Source organism: Centruroides sculpturatus, unplaced genomic scaffold (assembly GCF_000671375.1).
Source record: "Centruroides sculpturatus isolate CEXI.00-Female unplaced genomic scaffold, Cexi_2.0 scaffold541, whole genome shotgun sequence".
NCBI classification, from domain to species: Eukaryota; Metazoa; Arthropoda; class Arachnida; order Scorpiones; family Buthidae; genus Centruroides; species Centruroides sculpturatus.
In genome coordinates, this window is record NW_019384809.1 from 275355 (window position 1) to 297832 (window position 22478).

At 32.9% G+C, this 22478-nt stretch overlaps 1 protein-coding gene across 1 annotated transcript; it reads right to left on the reverse strand.

Moving 5' to 3' along the window:
- Positions 1–1863: 1863 nt before the first annotated feature.
- On the reverse strand, positions 1864–17544 carry LOC111629767 (protein bicaudal C homolog 1-A-like). Its single transcript, XM_023373678.1, has 8 exons — positions 17502–17544; positions 13881–14037; positions 12963–13051; positions 6446–6564; positions 6295–6373; positions 3110–3255; positions 2753–2849; positions 1864–2685 (listed from the first exon to the last, which is right to left on the reverse strand). The coding sequence occupies exons 2-8, from the start codon at positions 13946–13948 to the stop codon at positions 2564–2566; spliced, it is 720 nt and encodes a 239-aa protein (XP_023229446.1). The 5' UTR covers positions 13949–14037; positions 17502–17544; the 3' UTR covers positions 1864–2563.
- Between the last annotated feature and the right edge of the window lie 4934 nt (positions 17545–22478).

A 22478-nucleotide genomic window follows, 5' to 3' on the forward strand; every position in this document is an offset into this window, starting at 1 on the left:
TAAAACAAGGTGTTAAGTAATCTTGAACGTGGATTCTATAGTTTTCATTAATGTATGTAGCGAAGTCGATTTTTGAACGAATTAGTTTTTGCTTTAGTTTATTGTGATAAATGCATTTTGATTCAACAACCCTCATAAGTATCACGGTTTGACAATTGCTAGAACAGTATATGAATACAACATACAATACGCATCGTATTTAAGATATTACTTAAAAGTTTCAGAATGTTAATTGATGATATTGGAGGTTCAAGTGTTTTACTCGGTTGAATCATTCAGAACTTAAATATTTCAATAGATTGATTTGACCTTAACATATTCAGAGAGCTCTTTTCTTAACTCTGCCCTAGTGATGTGCCAATTTATCATGGATGCGAAGCCCCATCCATCGCACTTCCCGTATAACGTAATTGCTCCAATTTTATAGAACTAAAGTTGGAATCTTATCATCATTCGTAATGTTTTAAGAAATCTAGACAAATACTATAGTGTAGAGAACCCTGGCAATGTGTCCTGTCCCTGTACCATAAGATTCTCTTATTAATCTTCCTTAGAATAGTGCTCCCTTATATAGATTGCGCTCGTTTAAGGTCCGTTTATACTATCCGATCAAATAAGGAGCTTCCGAAAAGCTGTTTGAGTTTATACAAAAATCTAAATCCTTTAATAATCTAGAAGACAAAAGATATTCGTAATAACAGTATTTGAAACATTATAATTTGTAGTATTCGCTAACACTGATGGTCGGATGGCCAACCGCTCTTGGGAATCCGGGATCGAATCCGACTGGTCGAAAAACCCCAGGAAATCCAGAAAAACCCGGAAACCCAGGTTTTCCGGGTTTTCTCCACGTCTTTAATACCTAAATAGGGACCGTAACCCTTAAGACCACTCGGAATAGCAGATCGCCCAAGTATTGCGTTGCCAAAACAAACAATATACCAACATTCGTACAGCTAATCGTTAGACCGAATAATAGTCTCTTAGAGTTCATTTTCCGCTTCCAATAGTAAAATTGTTAATCTTTCCTTGACGGGATTGTTTAGGGTTCAATTCTTCTGATAACGTTTTACGGTTTTAATGGGAAATTTTCTGTGGCATTACATATTTACGAGAAATTTTATTCCATCCAATTCTATCGTCTTTACATTTTGTAATGGGATAGTTTTTACATTTAAAACACGAAAAACTATAAGATTAAACTTAATATAAATAGGTAGTTAATTTTTAAAATACAAACGTCTTTTCGAATTATTCATCGGAGATAAAACTGACTGAAAAATAAACTAATTTTTATTTCATTATTCTTCGGTGTCTACTTCTTTTCAATGTATTTGTTGTGACAAATGCATTTTGATTCAACAATCCTCTTGTACGTTTGTTCAAGTATTACGTTTACATTTCTTCTTTCATGTATTATCCACTGTGACCATCGACGTTTGTCATGTGTTCTTTTATTCTTGTTTTCAACTGTCTCCCTGTTTCTCCAATGTATATTCTTGTATTTAATATGAAATGCGATTGTAATAGAACCTGTTTTGATTTTTCTTCACTTAATTTCTTTTTTATTCCAATAATGTTTAGTTTATTAGTTAATAAAGGAATTAAGTTTGATGCTTACCTGTTCTAAATTTTATTTATTTTTTTCTTTTCAAAGTCCTTTTATATAAGGGAAAATGTAAAATTTATCATCTTTTTAGGCTTAAAGTTGTTATCATCTTGGCTTGCTCTGGTGCAATTCCAGCACCAGAAAGTGCGATTTCAGATAGTGTTTCCGGAATTGACCCAAAATACAATGGGAATAACAATATATATACGTGCACGCGCACATTTCCGTAATGGAAATTTAAAAAATGGACATAATTAGCAAAAGATATCACAATTTATTTACGGGTCGCCGGACAAATGACACTTTTTTTGTACTCGACACCGTTTTTTGGCTTCTTTCCGGCGGCCGGGTTCTAACACACGGATACAACACATATAAAGATGTAAAAGTTCTATAAAACGACTAAGGCTCTTTAAGTATTGTTAGTACGTATAAAAGTACAAAAGAGCAGCGATTCTCACATATTTACATGAAGGTTCGCGAGTGGTGGTGGTGGTTGTGTCGCCTCCTGTGCGACGCGACGATCTTTGGCACGAGAATATTGCACTAATTATCACTAATTTTTTTCCTTCCGCGGGATTACAATTTTCCGCCCGGGCGGAATTTGCGTTGTTTACCGAATTAAATATCGCTTTTTGCGTATAAAAATGATTCTTCGCGAAGTCTGTACAGAATAGTAACTCGGCGTCTTTTCGGCTCGTTCACCGCAATGCCGTTTTCCGACGGAAGAAGTCGCGCCTCCTCCCCAGTTTGTGTCGCCAGGAATAAAAAGCGGTGCACGGGCTTCCGTCTTCGCCCCTTTTTCGGAGGGTGGTCCGTTCGTTTTTTTTTTTTTTGGCATCTTTTCCGACGGATGCGCGGAGGGAGTTCCGACTGTCCGGTGTCGTCTCCTTGTCCAACGCTAGAGACGATGTTGGCACTTTTGATGCGCGACCGAAGAATAGGAGGAAAGGATTAAGGGTCGCCTAAGACGGGAGAAGGTCTCTGTCTGGCTAGGCGAAGGAGCAGAGGTTCGGTTCCCGGTCGAGAGGCAGGATCGGGCGAAGATTCTCTCAGATTTCTCCTTTCGTTCAGGTCTGAAACGGCGAAAATGTTAGAAAGAGCGAATAAAACATCGGTCGGAAGAGTCCATCCCTCTCTTACCGGAAATGGCGAAGAGCATCTTGTCTCTGGCCGACTTACTGACTCCCAATTCCTTCAGGTCCTTCTCGTTCAGCGTCAGAAATGCGGACAGATCGATCTGCAAACACAAAACACGCTTTCGTCATAACAAAGAAAACTTACAGGGCGCTTTATCGAGAAGCTTTCCGTTACCCCTAACGCTTAATTATCTTTATGCCATCGTAATTGGGTATGGTTTTATAATTTACACATTCTATTCCTGTTTATCATTTTGTCAGATTAATTAGCTGGGCGACACGTCCATTTTAAAAGTCCCGGGAGGAACAACGTCGATGTTAATCGTAAATTAAAGAATTTGATTAGAAATAAGATATTTACCTCGTGGAAAAGGAAGTTGTTCATGTATCTTTCGAGATTTAAATTAGTCAGCAGGTGAGACAGGTCTTTGATGTCTTGATTGGCGGACAGAACCGGCTTCTGCGACAGACTTTCAAAACAGTTGCTGGTGCTAAAGAAATTATCTCCTGTAGAGATAATATTTATTTTCAGTTACTGCAAATAAAACGTTTTCAGTTTTTTTACGCTTAAAAGTAATTAAACTATTTATATATCTATGACGAGTAAAATATTGATTTTTTTTTTGTTTTACAGCTTAAGAAGCATTCGACCAAACACCAGAGCTTACTAGAGATATTAATTAAAAAACGTCGAATTTCTGAGAAACATTACTTGCGTGAAATTGTCGTTCATTTGAATTACAAATTTAGTTTCAGAAAATCTATATTTGATTTTAACTCTAAGAAAACATATAATCAATTCTTTTTCTAAAAAACTGCTCTTTAATTATTTTTTTTCTTCTTAGAATTTGCATATAAAGCTGCTGCTTCTGCTCGAGTAAATTTTAAGATTTGGCTTTCCTTACCTCTTGGTCGTCCTCGCTGTACCCATAAACAGACCTAGCATCGGTCCGCTAGACCCACAATGGGGAGACCGAAAGATAAGGGAGGAGACCCGACACATCCCCGAAAAATCCTTGGCAGTTTTCGAACGACCGGATTCGATCTCGGGTCCTCCGGAGCGGTAGGCCGACGTCTCGGTCATCCGGCCGTATTTTTAACTTAATTTTAAAATATATGCTCTCCACCTCAAATTAGTAGTGGCTTGCCCCTGTACATCATACTTTTCCTTTAACAATACAGTCGGGGGCTTCCTGCCTATAAGGTTTCCATATATGATCGGATCTTTCATCTATCTAACTCCTTTCTCCAGATTAAGGAGGGAGAGAAATGGACGGACGACAGTGGGAATTTATGGGTCAGCCCAAAAACCGAGCAAATAATATAATTTCGAGATAACTTTAGTTAATAAATCAAAGAACAGGCCATTGTATTAATAACCTAATGCAATAGGATGCGATTAAAAAAAATATCGCCATTGGTTTGTGGTATTATTTTTACTGATTTTTAAGATTTGTAAATAATCTGCCGTATCATTATTTTTATTGCATACTACATATAGTGTATAGAATTAATTAAAATAAATTTAAGGGCTCTCAAAGTCAAACGATTTCAGAATTACATCGGGCTATATTACTACTACTATTACGAGTATATGGTTATATCTAAATTAATTAGACATAAATAACCATACTCGAGTTGAGAGTTCGGGTCCCGCTTCGGGCCAATTCTTTTCTTCTAGAATCTTCTAAATAATTATAATTAAATTAATATTTTAATAATTAATTAAATCTAGCAATAAAGCTTGAATATGTAGCTTTAGATTTCATCATATTCTAAACGTAACAATTATAATTTAAGTTTGATGATTAAAATGTTCTCTCTCTACTTGTTAGATGTGAAGTTCCATTAAAAATCATTGTCGCTTAACACATTATCCACAACTGCCGTCCAAATTACTTGGCATTTGCTTGGGAAATTGCTTTACTCATTTTGCTATTAATGGCTGTTTGTTCGCAATAAACAAATAAACACTGTGCCTTTGGGAATGTTGCAGAAGTAAATAGAAATAAACACAGAATTTAATTGCGAAATACAAATCAAAGTGAATTTTCCAAGATGTTGCCAATGTTGCAAAGTATATTATTGAGAAAAGAATAGAGATTTTTATTAAATGAACAAAATTTGTATTTTATACTAAACATTTACATACGTATTGTATATTACTGATATACGTTTTAAACTAATTTAGTTACAATTGTAGGCCATCAATGATCGAATGCATATTACACTGAACATTGTTAGTTGGTCTTAGGTTCGCACCTCATCAATGGGCTGACTACGTGGAGTTTTCCGGATTTTCTTCGTGTGCCTAACATCAAAATAGATGCTATTTTCCAATAAAAAGTTCTCCAGGGAAGCATTCCTCTTGGCAGATAGGATATAGCAAAGCAACAAATGGACAATCAAACCAAATTACATTTGTAATTGCAAGCAATTGAATCTTTAACTTTCGATTTAATGTTAACGCTGTAAATACTACCTAATACAGTAGACCAGTGTGATGCGTGTTGAGAATACAATATAATAGAACCACGCTTTATATTTTTAAAGCTTTATTCCCAGTGGGCACTAAGAGGGCCTTTTTATGTGAACAGGCGAAATCAAAGCACCCATCTAATAGATAACTCACTTATCTTATTTCATATATACAACAGATATGTGGTATTGATCACATTCTTGCAAAAATTATTTCTAACTTCTAATCATATCTCTTCAGCATCCAGTAAAACGTGGAAGATGAAATGTTTTCGGAATCACCTGATTCTAGCTACGGGTTGAAATAATTCATTTCTAATTGGAATGAACCAAATAGAATAGTCGTGTAGCATTTGAAATTTATATATAAAAAAAGGTCAATATATTTGCATTACAGTTGTGATTTACGCAGCTATTAATTTAGAGTGCATAGACAAGATTCATACAAATGACATAGTATTTTACAAAATGTATTATAATTTGTGGGCTTTTTTTATGAAATATGTTTACTTTTTAAGTTTGAAAAAATAATAATCAAGTTATGTTATTAAACTATACATTTAAAATAAATTAGGAGCACATAAAATTAAATGATAGTTGGAATGAAAATAGACTTAACCTTTCTACTTTTGAAAACATTTTTTTCATTATCTATAAATATCTGATATGTATTATTCAAGTAACCATGTGCACTATTGCACATAAGTTATTTATAAATGTCATACAGTAAACGTTTTGTTCCCGGTAATATGGAAAAAGTATGTTAATGTGGTATTTTCAGTTTAGTTAGCTGTATGTTCATGCAAGATAAAAAAAGTCATTGCTAACTATTTTAATTTTTTGCCCAAAATACAGTAAGATCTGTTTATAATGACTAATTATAAGGTCTCTCTATTTCAAAATTGCATTAAAAAAAACCACAGTTGTGATTTATTTTAAGCTCTTAACATGAAATACAGACTTAAATTATCTGTGTATTAAACATACGGCATAACTAATAATTATAGATAATTAATAACTAAGAAAAAGCAAACATTTAGTAAAAAATATATTATAAAAAAAAATTACCTTTGTGACTAGTTAAACCAACAGATGACTGAGTTTGTTTGGATTTAGAATCTCTCTCTACTCTTCTTAACTGGAATGGCTGTAATGATACATTTGTAATTATGAAATTATCTGTTAGCATATGTTAATTTTGTAAAATAAATTAACATACGCATATGTAGGATGGTATGGAAGGATAATGCACGTCGTACATAGATTTTGAGAATCCTCCACCGCACCAAAAATTTGTGGGTCTTCTTTTCTGTGAACCCACTGGATTTTGTTTCATTGCTTGAAAAAAAAAATTCTTGTTCACATTTACTTTATACACATTCTTATATGGAAAATATAAATATCCATATTATTATTATACAAATAATTTTTGACTGTATCGAAATTTTAAAAAATAAATATTTAAATGCTATAGTATTTGAATATTTGGGAAAAATTAAAATATTTTAAAATATTAATTATAAGTTTTATTTACATACATACACAAAAAAAACCTTTATATTAAAAATAAATATCATAATGGAACCGTTTTCTACAAACAATTTCAATGTAAAGAACTAATCATTTTTATCATTAGTAATAAAGAAAATTCAAACATTCTAATATTAGCAAAAAAATATTTCTGTTAACAGGTTAGACTTATCATTAATATTAAGGGTATTAATAAATTAATGGATAACATATAGTTTTTTTCTCTCTTTGTATCTTAACATGGCAGGAATTAAAAATATTCAATATTGATTGTGATAACCAGAAACACTGATTATTTATATTCCATTCCTATATACCATTTTGTAAATTCTATAATACTAACATAGTTTTACTTGGTTTTAATTTAGAAATTATTTTATTAATTTTTAGAATTTACAAAAAATTTTATATGAATTTTACCAATCCCATTGTTTTAAATTTTGTGAATAATCTTTTTCTTTTCTATACAGAAAAATAACACTAATTTTGAAGTCGCACAAAATACACTTAGAAATATGTTCCAGAAACTTAATGAATTTAAAATTGATTCATTTTATTTAACCCTAGAACCTAATGCTATGTCCTGATAGTGGAATAGTTAATTGTTGATTATTATTTATATCCCCAGTTAAGAAATCTAAAAGTTGAATAAGTTGTCTCTTACCTAATTATAAAGGGTAATACTTAGGTATAAAGTTTGTCTATTAAGATATGCATTTATAGTTAAGACAAAAAAGAATTCAGAGATATTCAAAAATAATATTGATCTCAAACTTTATTAGTATAAAAGAAATAATCCTTTTGTAGGAGGCATAGTTAAAGACAATATTTTAATTACATATTGTATATTTTTTTTACAAAACTCAGTATTATTAAATTAAGCAATTTCTTGATATACAGTCAAGACGACCCCCCCATAACACTGTTGATAATTCCATTTTATACGAATTCCATGTTGTACGAGTCACTTAGATTTTACAAATACTTGAGCCGTTCATAGCCTGGTACATGTATTTGTAAAATCTAAGTGACTCATGGAATTCATATAAAACAGAATTATCAACAGTGTTATAGGGGTTCGACTGTATTTAAATATTTAGATAGAAAACTGTACATCATCTACACTTATATTCTAGAAATATAATTTAAAAACTTCCAAAATTGATTGGTCAATATATCTAATGAATATCAATTCTCGATATATGTAATTTATTATATATATATATATATATATATAAATAAAGTAANAAAGATTACCTAAATAAATAAATAAATATATAATCTTTTATTTATTTATTTCGGGACCGAGGAAAGTCATAGCCAATGGCTTTTTTTAATTGTCCCTCTTAACATCAAACGATAGTACAGTACACAATACAAAAAACAATGCGGTTAGAATTAGAACAATAGATTTACATCAAATAAAATAGCAATATAAAATTAATAGTAAATAGTTATTATCATTGTATATAGAATAATATACAGTAATAACAGAAGTTTACTCTCTTTTACTTCCTTTCCCCCCCCCTTTTTTTTCTATCCTGCCAATAGAAAAACTTCATTTACAGCATGTCTTAAACTGTCTTAGTAATTTTATTTCTTTTAATTTATTATATATTTGGATTTAGTAATGTATTTTTTACCATAAGGGTGAAGTTTGTCTCATAAGTGGTTAAACAGGAAAGCAATTCATTTGCATAACGTGGTCGGAAAGGCAATTCGAATTGGCCGACAAATAATAACCCGAAGAACGGAGAAAAAAGTATTAAATAACATTTTTTAATGCAGTTATTAAAAGAGGCGTTACTTTTAAGTTAAAGTTAAAACTAGAAAGTTATTTTACAAGGTTACTAGTCACGTGTTTCGATGATTTGCATAGGCAGACTGAGGAACGAGCGACGACCGAACAGTGAGAGAGAGAACACAACGTCTACTACATCCGATAATGGCAATAAACGGTAAGTCCGATCTTTTATCCGTTGATAGATATAGGCGAATAGGATAGAAGGGAACGTCGTCGATAATAAAATAAACACTGGAGTATTTGGTGTTATCCGTATTCCATTTGTATTGTTACGATAAACGCGTAGGGTATTCTTTATTGTACGTAAATTTTCGCTTACAAACGAGAAGATTTCTATATTTTAACAATAGATATAAGGAATAATCTAGTGCATAATAGTAATTTATATTGATTGGCTCGTAGATTCAACTTTTAAAGTATTCTTTCCTTAATGTAAAATAATTTAAATTTGTTCTACAGTCGACCCTCTATAACACTGTTGATAATTCCGTTTTATATGAATTCCATGTTGTACGAGTCACTTAGATTTNCGGAAATTGGTATCGTATCTTTAGCAAGGATGGCTGAATTATTCCTGCCAAAAATTAAATTGATCGCAGCGCTGCATATAGGCAAGGCTGCGAACTTTTCGAACAGCCCTCGTAAATGAGCTAAACTGTAAGATTAGTTACAAAAAATTATATATGGAATTTTTTTCTTTTCTGATAATAGTGTAGCAACTAAAAAGTTTCTCGAAAACTAATATTTTCTCCTCATTCATACAGATGACAATAGTCTAGCATTTAAATTAAATTTTCTTTTGTGAAATTTTGAGTGCTATGAATTAAAGTATTTGAATGACCACATATGTCTAAATGAGTTTACTTTTTGATGTGCTACATTATTTAGACATTCACATTAAAACAAATTAACCAACTTTAATGTGAAAATTTGTGTAGGACCTTGCTACAAACCTTCATTGAGCAAAAGGAGAAAGTATGCTCTTCAAATATTTATAAAAAATCCTGAGTGACTTGTGAATAAGTTTTTCGTGGAACCTTTCACAGAAGACTGCATGACTCAGCAACACTGTACTTGAGTCATGGTATTTTCAAGATTACAGATTCATGTCTTGAATAATTTTTTTTTCAGATTTTTACATATAATAACTGTAAATCACAGAGAAAATGTATAAACATATCATATATTTATACATTTTGCACATTTTCAATAGAAAATAGACATTTTCTCTTCCTTAAATTTGTTTTTAATTATTTTGAGTATTTGGCAATGTAAGAATATTATGAACAATTTGGCTTTCTATAGAAATGTCATTTTGTTTGAATCATTCTATTAATTATAATTTTTGCAGTATTTTTAATACAGTTGTTCTATAAACCTCTCTAACTAAAAATTAGCACATTCTCTCCAGTTGCTGAGTGTATGTTATACAAATGGGCATGTATCCAAGGGACTTTCTTATGGTGCTGTGGCATCTCCTTGATACCAAAGAAGTCAGTTTTGTTACATTAAAATTAAAATAAATTGAAATCATGCAATATGCACTATTATATTTATGTAAAATACTTAAATACCTCAAATATTTTACTTAGTTACTTAGTTGAATAAGATTCTCTGAAAAACGACAGGGAGCATGTGCCTTGATTTTCTTGAGTATGCCTTGCGTAGCACTCATATTTTCAAAATCCTGGATATGCCACTGCATACAAAGAAATTTTTGGCATTCAACTCTGTACATTAAATCAATGATTCAAATATAGTAAAATTTGTAATATTACATTACATATTTCTATAGGAAGTCAAATTATTTGTAATATTCTTACATTCCCAAATATAAAACTCTTAAAAATAAATTGAATTACACTGAAAATGAATTTTGAAAATTCATTTTCAAAATTCATTTTTCAATTTATTTTTTCATTTTCAAAATTCATTTTCAGTGTAATTCAATTTATTTTTAAGAGTGTACACATTTTTAATAGAAAATAGATAAAATATATTAACATGTGATGTGTTAATTGCAAATCATAAAAAATGTATAATTTTATGTAAAACTTGCATTGATTTTAAAAATATTTGCAAGACTGCTGATTTCTTTTGATGAATAAGTTAATTCAGTCACTGTGGTATGGAATCACATGTACCACAATCACTGCTTTTCTGTGAAAGATTGCACAAAAATCTTAAGTTGCCCAGGATTTTTTAACATTGATTTTCTTAAAAGAACAGACTTTAAGATTTACTTGAAGAACATTCTTTCTCTCATTGCTCAATAAAGATCCGTAGCAAAGTTTACCCATACACAGTATTATTGAAATCTCTGAGGACCATGTTGTAAACTTCCCTTGTAAGTTAAAATTATTAATCAAACAAACAGGTTATTTTTAGAGTTGATTATTTCTATTATTTGTGTCCATTACTAATATACACTCATTGTCATAAAAATTAGTATACCAAGGAGTTGTTCGAATCAAATGAAATTTAGTAACAGTGATATGAGTAAGTGATTACAAAATGAAAGCAAAAGGAGTATTTATTGCAAGAAAGACTACAAATGAAAGGTTCTAGTATACCCTGTTGGGCCATCTCTAGCATGAATACATGTGATTTGAATGGGCATGGATGCATACAGGTGCCGTGTGGTGTTCTGCAGTATCTCAGTCTACAGTTGCTTCAAGCATCCTCTAGTTTGGCCAAACTCCTAGGCTGTCCAACTTGGTGCCCAGGTGATCTCAGATACATTTGATCAATGATAAATCGGGACCCAGCAGGCAAGAAAAGTGTGACAATGTTGCGAAGGCAGTCCTGTGATACCCTTGCTGTGTGTGGTCAAGAATTGTCCTGTTGTAAAATGGCTCTTGGGAGCCCTGCAATGAGAGGCAACACCTGTGGCTGCAGGATATAACTAACATACTGATGGACTGTCATGGTCCCTTGGATCGCCACTAGAAGGTGACCAGCTGTCATATGTGATGGCAACCCAGACCATCACACCAGCTGTGGGGAGGTGTGCTGTTCCAAATTGTAGGCAGGATTGAGGTCTTCACCACATGGTTACCAGAGACGAACATGGCCATTGTCAGTGCCCAAATGAATCTGGATTAGTCACTGAAAATGACACTGTTTCAGTCTGTTGTGATCCAATCCCATTGGTAACAACACTACTCCAAATGGAGGTGACAAAGGGTGGTGTCAATGGTAGCACATGTAATGGTTGCTGTGACCAAATGTTCTTCATCCAAGCACCTCAAAATGGTACAGACAGACATAGGGGCTTGTAATGATTGTGCCATCTGTATCCAGATGATAGACAACAATACAATCAGCTGTGTACATGTTTGTCAGAGGACCAGGTAGTCCTCTATGCTAGTGGTCTGCCAAGGGCATGGTGAGCCTGCACACTGTGCAAGCTGTCTCTTGTCCACTGGTTCCAACACCACCTCATAGTGTTGTCAGAATGGCCTAGGTGGCAAGCTATTCAGTGAGATGACCATCCTGCTTCTCAACTCAATGATCATTTCCCTTCTCAAATTGGTTGGTTGTTTGTATGGTTTTTGATTGTGATGTAAAGGCATCTAGTGATACATCATCTCTCTGAAACATGTAAACTACAGACTTGATGTTAGGATTTGTGTGCTATTTTTATAGGCCAAGGGGGGAGCACTTTAACATCCTCTTCTGGCATTATGCAATGAGCCAACACACTAAAACTCTAATCCTTTCCATATCTGCATTCCAAGTTTCACAGTGATACAATTCCTTGGTGTTCTAATTATGGCAATGAGTGTACTTGAAATTTATTAACTTCTGAACCTATTATCCTCTAAACCAGTGATGGGCAAACTACGGCCCGCGGGCCAGATGCGGCCCCCTGAAATGTTCTATCCGGCCCGCGAAAAACTATTCCTAATCTGACGAGTAAAAAAGAATACAGGCTGTGGTGGTTGATGCACCACTGAACTTGAGTGTTCGTTGATTATATAAAATAACCGAAGCTTTATATCTCACCATGAAAGTTTATTTACAATCATGTACAAAATTTTGTTTTTCACTTATTGAGTAAAAGCTCGATCGGTTACAGTACAAGCATGCTTCGGTACAGAACATCCACTCGTTGTGCGTAGCATAGGCGAAAGAGAGAAAAAGAAATATGGCGGACGGCCTGCACATGTTTTTATAGCGCCACATGTTTTCAGATGCAGCGCTAGGTTACAATTATATTGGCCCGCCTAAAGTTTTCTTCTTTTCCTTTGGCCCGCTCTTTAAAAAGTTTGCCCATCACTGCTCTAAACCATCTGATAATTCCAGGGGTAACATTCTTTACCTTATTAGAAGAAAGAAATAGCCATTCCAACCTCTAATCTATCAAAAACAATTAGCCACATCTTATTGTAATAGTTACCATTGAATGCCCACATCTTTAGACCATAATCAAATTGCTTTATTTCTCTCCCATTTAGATTTTCTCTGTTATTTCCAGAATTATGATTTCTGAAATAATAAATTTATATAAATAAAATACAAAGAATATAATTTTGTAAAACTTATAATTTTCAAAAGTACAAAACTATTACAGTAGACTCTCAATAAATCAAATTTCTTTAATGCAAATTTTATTTTGATCTGATTTAGAATGCATTGATTCTACGGGAGTTGTGTTGTGTAAGTTGAACTAGTTTTGAAATCAAACTAACTCAAAATTTAAAATCTAGAAACTCTCTTTTGTGTGCTTTCTTTCATGTTTTCAAGTGAATGAACGATATCATTATTTTAGCTACGTTTATGATCACGCAACATAAAATCCAAAATTTTAATGCTGTTCTGCAGCCAAAGTAATAATTTTACTCTTAATTTTAATTGGTAAATTTGCATTTGTTATTTTAAAAATGTAATTTTGATGAACAGATTTCAATTTTAGATTTTTAGATCTGTTCATTAAAATTACAACATACTGACAACTCTGAATTCATCTATGTGTTCTGCTCATTTGAAATTAACATTCATACTGTGCGTATTTTATTGTAAAATTTGAATTGCTTGTTGACATTTTCACCACTGATAGTGACAATTTTCTTTCTAAACAAGAGAACCAAAAATTTTGTCAATAATATAAAAGATATTTGTCAAATGTAGAGAAAAGTAAAAGCAAAAAAATCAGATGACCTGAAAGAACGTGGTATTCCATTGAGTATTCTTCCTAAATCTGAAAAACAAGGAAGGGATAATTTCATACAATAATGGTAGTTTCTGTAACTCAAAGTTTTCTCTATCCTTTCCACTTTGAGTTATGGAGAATCTACTGTATTACTCTTTTACTCACTTTATCTCAGATGTAGATGATTGTCCATTTCTCCAAATAGTATCAAATTCCGACTCAAGTTTATCCATGTCTAATTTAATGCATTTTTCATGATTACACCAAATATTGGTACAAACATGTATATAATTAGAATTATCTTGAACTGAGTTTCTAACTACTAAAATAAAAATAAATTACTTCAGTAAGTTTACTTTATTGATATTTAATTCAATAGATGGTCATAAAATTATCTAATTACTTAGGTGTTTATTAACAGTTAATTTCAAATAAAATGATTCAATATATAAAATAAGAACTTCTCAAACTACAGATTAAATTTATATTTTTTTAAACTAAAAAGAAATCAAATTTAAAATATTTTCTATTAATTTTTTAGACAAATTTATTAAGATTTGTTTTTTAAAGAAGGGATAGAAATTTTATAAATTTGACAGAAGCCACTTTCATTCTTGCTGGGCCTATCAATCCTTTCCTAGAGTGTACTAGTTTATGAAAATTAAAACAAAGGTTTGGAGAGGGAGAAAAGCAATACAGTTTCAACAATGTTTATCCTGATGTAAATTGCTACCTGTATCTGGTTGCTCCAATAAACATTGGTAATCTAAACTTTAAACCAATGAGCCAACATTCATATGCAGAAAGTTGTTGCATTTTTAAGAAATCTTTCTGAACTCCATTGCAAGAACAATCTGTCACGAGCAAGAACTCACTAAAAGTTTTACTGTCTACTGCATTGCTTTTCAAGCTCCCTGTTCAAAAGGTAAACCTTGCATTGTGGTCAACTAGAATGAGTTTGTCATTTTGAAAATTAGGAAATTACAGTTATAGTTCTAATAATTGGCACTGTGATTAGACTCTGAAAAGGGAAATTCTAGCACAAGCAGATGTCATGAGGAACATAGGATAGAATGTCATGAGGAACATAGAATAGAATGTCAAATATATACTGTATAACATTAAATCTAAGCTTATCAAGAGATTCTCAGACTGAGGATGCTTGCATTTACTGGTACAAGACTTGAAACTTTGCAATCAAAACCATCTCAATTGCTTCATAATATGAGCGAGCTATCATTGAACAAAATTGTGGATAACATCTTAGGTAACTATTGAAGCCATAGAGAGTCAATGTAATCACATCCAATATTATCAGCAAGCATAGAAGGTCACACTAAATTGCAATTATGATAATCAAAAATTGGAAAGTTCAATTTCCTTGAACCAATGTCTGTCAACATTGTACAGACTATCCCAAAGGAAACTTTCAGTTGATCTGTTCATGCTGCTCACAGCCATCCATAGACCAACTTTGCCAAGGTCTTTGCTTGGTTGAACAAAATTTATACTTATTGGATTGCTTGACACTGAAACAAACACCCATTACAACCATACAAGAAGACACTGCTGGTACCACTGCACCTTCAGTATTCAACTTCTGACAAAGTGATGGAAGTTGCCACTCATAGCCATCAGCAAAGGCTATAACACTTCATATTGACACTTCGTCATTGACGGAAACATTGGTGCCTATGTTTATCATTCTATTGACAGAGAAACATATCATCCATCTGCAAATCTCACTCTGTTGGCTACAAATGGATTTGCCATTAATACCTATAGTAAACATCTCTTCAATCTTGTAACAAGTCTTCCAGCTGATCACTGGAGCTTATTTCCTCTATCTCGTTGACATCAAGAACTGGAAACTCCTTGATCTGTAAACTCATCTAAACTCCACTACGTAAAAAGCACCATGCCCTAACATAGGTATTCTCTCTCTCTCAACTTTATTTATCATCAAACAGTGCCACCTGGCTGCATTCGTGTTAGCAGACACTCCATCACCCAAACACAATGTACTTCATCATATTCAAACCAACATACAGCCCATCCCATCTTTGCTTGTGCCAGATTTGCTTTGTGACTAATGGAAACACTATCATATTTCAAACACAACAAAAAAAAACATGCAATAGATATGTAAATAAATAAATTCCTTTTTCCTATGATTTTCTATAATAGGTACTTTTACAGTTGTCAACTCTAGGCCTATCTCAAGACTTTGATACCTGCTTCTTGGAAGCATCAAAACTCTCAACAAGTCCAAATTTGTCTGCATAAAGGATATATCATCTTCATAGTCATAGTATCGAGGCTGAGGGGATTAGATCACTATCTAACAGAATAAATGCCTTTGTTGCTCAAACACTTAAGTGTGACAAATTTAAACACTTAATGTTTTTCCCATCTTTATTTAGTTGATACGCGTATTATATTACATGTTTTGGGCTTGTTCTGCCCTTCATCAGCCAACTAAAACAATAAAAATTCATACAATCAAAGGAAATACATATAAAAATACAAATCTACAAAACATTCATACAGGCCAAATGTAAAAATATCTTGTGAGACATACCTCTAGATTGCTTACAAACTTTACAGGTACACATATACAGCAGATTGTATTATCCATATATCTCTAGACAAACACCAGAAATATTTTTTAAAAAATTAAAAGTCCAAAAGATACTTAAAATTCTCTCTTAAACTAGCGAGTTAAAATTGTTTTTGTTTCTTCGAAATCCGAAAAAACTGAGTACTCAAGTAGAAAGTTAACAATCACTTCTTACTTTATTAAACGTTTTCACCATATACATTTCACTTTACAGCCTCTTCAGTGGTTATTTCGTTTAACATTATCTGTGCTCTTATATTTGATTAACCTAACCCAGCATGCATCTATATTGACTCTCATATTCAAATAAATAGTATTTGCATAACTTTTAATACAGTAGTGTTCCATAATGCATCTTATAAATAAATTCTCTATTTTATACAATATTTTTATGTTATTACAATTAATAGTACAGGTGTTATTACTACAATGTTGATACCAGGGAGATTCTATTTGTTTCAATCGTATTGCCGCTTCGTGCTATTTCAATCTTATTCCGAGTTTTCTTCCTGTCTCGCCAATGTAAACCTTCTTATCTGTGCATGTGCATTGTAGTTTGTAAACGACTCCAGCCACATCCAAAGAGTTCTTCTAAATTGTAGAACTTCCTTTGTTTATTAAATAAATACTTTTACTAAATGTATTGCTTTGGTTTCCTATCAGATTCACTGAGTGGTAACCTAAGAAATATTTATATTTTTCATACAGTTTTTTAATAAAGGAATTTTAATAAATGTATTATCTATTATTAATATAAAGATCGTGCCATTTATATATAAGTTGTCGTGGATAGTCATTTAATAGATATTTCTTAAAAACTTCTTTAACCTCAATATCTATATATTTTTGTAAAGATATTCTATTATATATTTTCTGCAATTCCATAAGAAATATGTTTTGTTTAAATTTTTCAGGACAGTATGATCTGTAGTTAATTACCTTAATGATATTACATGTCTTTTCATACTTACAAAACAATACTTTTTCTTTCTATCTCATTATTATGACATCCAAGTATTTAATTTCATTATGTATCTCACCTTCGTAAGTAAATTTGATGTTTTTGTTCAAAGTATTTGCATAACTTTCAATGTTCTGTGCTGTAGTGATATAAGAATCATATAAAATTAATATGTCATTTACATATCTTGCATAGAAGATAATACCTTTGAATTGGAAGATTTTTTTTTTTTCATCAATTGAGATCAAACAAATTTTGGGCCCACCACCGATCCCATTGCTATTCCATCCTTCTGGCGATAGTACTCTGTTGAAACTGAAAAATAGTTATTTTTAAAGGTAAAACTTATAAAATCCAAAATGTGATCTGGTAAATTAAATCTGTTTAAATTTTCTATAATAAAATCCAAATGTATTGAAGGGTACAGTATATCGACTTCACTTCTAAAACTAACCAATCTGAAAGAATCTTTAATTTGGCCATATAATAGTCTTGAGATTAATTGATCAGTATTCTTAATACTATATTTGGAATATGGTACACATTGTAAATAATCTTTAAAATAATGTTCTAAATTATACATTACAGTATACCTAAAATCAACCAATGGTCTATAATGCCTACCTACTTTGAGTTTTAAGTCTGATACTGAATTGAGGGGTTCATACATGATTGAAATCTCCTATTTTCTTATATTCATTAATGGAAAGTTCTTGTTTGTGTATTTTTATCAACTTACTTAGTTTCTTCTTGATTTCTTCTACAGGATTGCCAGGTAATAATTCGTATTCCTCTGTAGAAACTATTTGTTCTTTCTCTGATTTGAAACCTAAATTAATTATTATTATAAGGGCATGAGACTTATCTACTTTGATGATGGGTATGTTTTTACCTTTAAAATATTTAATTAATCGATTCATTTTATTATTGAGAGTAATTGCTTTTTTATCTATTATGTAGTCCTTATACACACCTTTTCCTTTATATTTCTGAAGATCTCTACTAAGATTCATTCGTAGTTGTTTTCTCTCCTCCTGTGTTCTTGGAATTCTTTGAATGGCACTCTCCATTTCCGCTATTACTTCAATTAATTTTGAATAGATGGGTAAGTTCATGTTGTACCCACATGACAATAACCATAAATAATATCTATATTTGTTAAATTTATAATCAATTTATTTAGCCATACTTCTTTCTCTACATTAGTCGAATAATCAAATTTTTTATTTAATTTAAAATTCTTATTTAAAGTATATCTATTATTTTTGTTATCTTTGATGATGATATTTTTTATGTTGTTACTTTTTATCATTATTTTAAGTTTTTTAGTTAATAAATATATTTGTTTATCTTTTTTCTTTATATCAAAAATAGAACAATCAATTATAAAATCTGTTATATCACCATTATGAATACTAGTCCTGATAGACACCGGTAACTGCAGTGTCGTTGGCGTGTTTTGCTCACGCATTCTTTATATTAGAAATATTATATTTACATTCATGATACTATAATCCAGTTCTATGTTAATTATAACATTATGAAACTTCCATAAACTATCAATATGCTTTTTGAAAACCTACCTCAAAATTTACCATGACAAGCAAGATGCATATACACTACAAACGTACTTTTCTTCCAGACAATGAAACGAAAGGATGAATGCACCAACAGTATGAGAATTTGTATACATCTGTTTTGAATTCAAATATTTAACAAAAAACCAAGTCTATACAAATTTATCAACATTGTACCTGAGATCTATGCTCCTTATTTCCTTCCCAGAATGATGCCATATTTAATGGAGTTTCAATTATAGTTCAGCTTTTTCCTTTCAACAGGAAGCATCTTGTCCTTTTTCTGGGACAATAACATAAGAAATGTTATTTGAGTTTCATTTTTTCTGGTGTGCATAAGTTCATGACAGAAATAAAAGTTACTTCTTGTAAATAGATATCGCACTTAATTTTGGTTTTTTATTGTCCTGCTGTTTCCAATACTTCAACTACGAAGTTTGGTACAAATTAGCATAATCTTGCATCGTATAGTGACTGGTTCTTTATTAAATTTTTATTATTGCAGATTTATAACCAAGTTATCATAATTATTATAAATCAATTGTTATGGAATATAAAAATACCTTAGATAATTTTTTAAAAACCTTTAAAATTCTTTTAATGGTATATGTATTCAAATACACGTATCATTTAATTAAAAAAATTAATTTATCATAACACTTTAATCAGTTTTCGTTTATTTTAATTGATCCAGTTCCAACAGATTTTAATGCATCTTTTCCTGCAGTTTGTATTTCTTTGAGGAGATCTCGATAAATTTCATACAATTGTTACACACGTGTGGTGGCTCCACTATCAAGACACCAGTCTGTTGAGTTTAGAGTTTGGGCTGCTTGTACTGTGACTGCCATAGTATCACCCTTTTTTTGTGTACTGTTTCTTTACAAATATCTGTTATTATTTCTACATTCAGCTGCACGATTGGCCTGGTTTGTCACAAATGTAACATGTCCCTGTGAATTGTAAAGGAAGATAACTATTTCCTTTTGGGTAGTTTTGTCAAGAGAGTTTTTCCTTTGTTTCGATCCTGTGTATAGTGCACTCTGTTCGATTGCGAACTCCTTTTCTTGTCATCTTATTTCTTCTTCAATTAGTTTTATTTTTAACGATTCAGGCTTTGGTATATATGTTTCGTATTCATCAGGCAATGAATTTAATAACATTATAGATAGTAACTCACTTGGAATCAGGATACCTGCTTCTTCCAATTGTTCAGCTTTTTCCATAAATTCAGTTACATGTCTTGACATTGATTGTTCAGTTCCCTTTTTCATCTGATAAAGTTGTCTGTATAGTACTGCTTTTTTAATTGGACCTTTCAATTTATGTATCCTTTCCAACTCATCCCATGCTTCTTTGGAAGTTTCTGCCCTCTTTATGTGACTCAACTGGTTCTGCTTAACACCTAGTAAAACTAGTGCAAGAGCCTTTTCATCGTTTCTCTGCCAATGTATTCCACTGGGATCAGAGTTTGGTTTTTCTATAGATCCATTTACATACGGCCAAAGTTCATTACAAATAAGTATGCTATGCATCTGTAACTTCCACGATTCGTAGTTACCATCATTGAGTTTTTCTATGTGCTGTGTCCTCACACTATTCTTGGTGTCATTCAAACAGGTTATCCCTTTTGTTAGCAAATAGTAATATATCAATACTCGATTCTCTTCATATGATATACAAGGTCTGTTCAAAAAGTATCAGACCTTTTTTTTTTCCGCGTAAACCAATGATGCGCGAGTGGCCTCCTTCGGTGGAGTTGTGGAGAGGACAGTCATGCATAGCCCTGAATTTTTTCCCGCCTGCAGGAAGCGTCAGTCGTTGGCAATCGGCCTATGAGTGAGGTCATGTAGTGCGCTCTCGTCGGATTCCACTAAGCTGGAAAATGACTGAACAACGTGAACAGCGATATTACATCAAATTTTGCCAAAAACCTTGGCAATACCCGAGCGTAAACCATTCGCAAGATTCAGCAGGCTTTCGGGGACGATCCTCGAGGCCAAAAAAAAACGCGGCAGGTCCGCAGCAATATCGAAGGTCATGTTGACAGTTTTTTCGACTCTCGTGGGGTGGTGTGTTGTGAGTACGCACCACAAGGCCAAACCATCGCAAAGGAGTACTACCAGGAGGTCCTTCGTCGTCTTTCCGATACAGTGCGATGCAAACGATCAGATCTGTGGTTAACCAAAACTTGGCAGCTCCAGCGTGATAACGCATCCGCCCATTCTGCGCATCTGTTTCGGGCTTTCGTCGCCAAACACAATACTCCTGAGGTTCGTCATGCTCCGTACTTTCCCCACATGGCTCCGTGTGACCTTTGGCTATTTCCCAAGCTGAAAATGCCGCTAAAAGGAACCCGAATTTAGTCGAGAGAAGACATCGTGCGGAATGCGACGGACCGGCTGATGGTCATTCCAAAAGATGCATTCCAGCAGTGTTTCCAGCAATGGCAGGAACGCTGGGAGAAGTGTATATATTACCAAGAAGACTACTTTGAAGGGGATTAGGGTTTTATACCTCAAAGTCAATAAATTTATTTTTGCCGANATCGGCGTATGAGTGAGGTCATGTAGTGCGCTCTCGTCGGATTCCACTAAGCTGGAAAATGACTGAACAATGTGAACAGCGATATTACATCAAATTTTGCCAAAAACCTTGGCGATACCCAAGCGTAAACCATTCGCAAGATTCAGCAGGCTTTCGGGGACGATTCTCGAGGCCAAAAAAAGCGCGGCAGGTCCACAGCAATATCAAAGGTCATGTTGACAGTTTTTTTGACTCTCGTGGGGTGGTGTGTCGTGAGTGCGCACCACAAGGCCAAACCATCGCAAAGGAGTACTACCAGGAGGTCCTTCGTCGTCTTTCCGATACAGTGCGACGCAAATGACCGGATCTGTGGTCGATCAAAACTTGGCAGCTCCATCGTGATAACGCATTTGCCCATTCTGCGCACCTGATTCGGGCTTTCATCGCCAAACACAACACTCCTGTGGTTCGTCACGCTCCGTACTCTCCCCACATGGCTCCGTGTGATCTTTGGCTATTTCCCAAGCCGAAAATGCCGCTAAAAGAAACCCGAATTTAGTCGAGAGAAGACATCGTGCGGAATCCGACGGACCGGCTGATGGTCATTCCAAAAGATGCGTTCCAGCAGTGTTTCCTGCAATGGCAGGAACGCTGGGAAAAGTGTATACATTACCAAGGAGACTACTTTGAAGGGGATTAGGGTATTGTACATCAAAGTCAATAAATTTATTTTTGCCGACCAAAGGTCTGATACTTTTTGAACACACCACGTATATATTTTGTTTGTGAAACATAAAAAAGTAATTTTTTACGATACAATAAACATGATTTTTATTTAGGAAAAAAAAAATTAGGCTTAACATCAACGAAAATTCAACATGGCGTCACACGCAACAAATAAAAATTTCAACATCGAATAGGTTAATGCTATGAATGCTTATCATACCCTCCAATTCATAATATAACTTATTTATACGATTTAATTGTAATTTTAACTGTAACTGTTCAAGGTAACCTTTATCACAAGGAGTAATAAATTGGTTATTGTATACATTTGAATATTACATTCCAACTGGTGA

Bases quoted from the DNA above. Each gene is read 5' to 3' on its own strand.
- LOC111629767 (XM_023373678.1), bottom strand. From the start codon at position 13,948: ATGGATAAACTTGAGTCGGAATTTGATACTATTTGGAGAAATGGACAA. The intron at 13,052-13,880 runs GTGAGTAAAAGA...TTATTATTTCAG, and splicing joins TCATCTACATCTGAGATAAA to AAATCATAATTCTGGAAATA. The intron at 6,565-12,962 runs GTAACTATTACA...TTTTTTTTCAAG, and splicing joins AAAGATGTGGGCATTCAATG to CAATGAAACAAAATCCAGTG.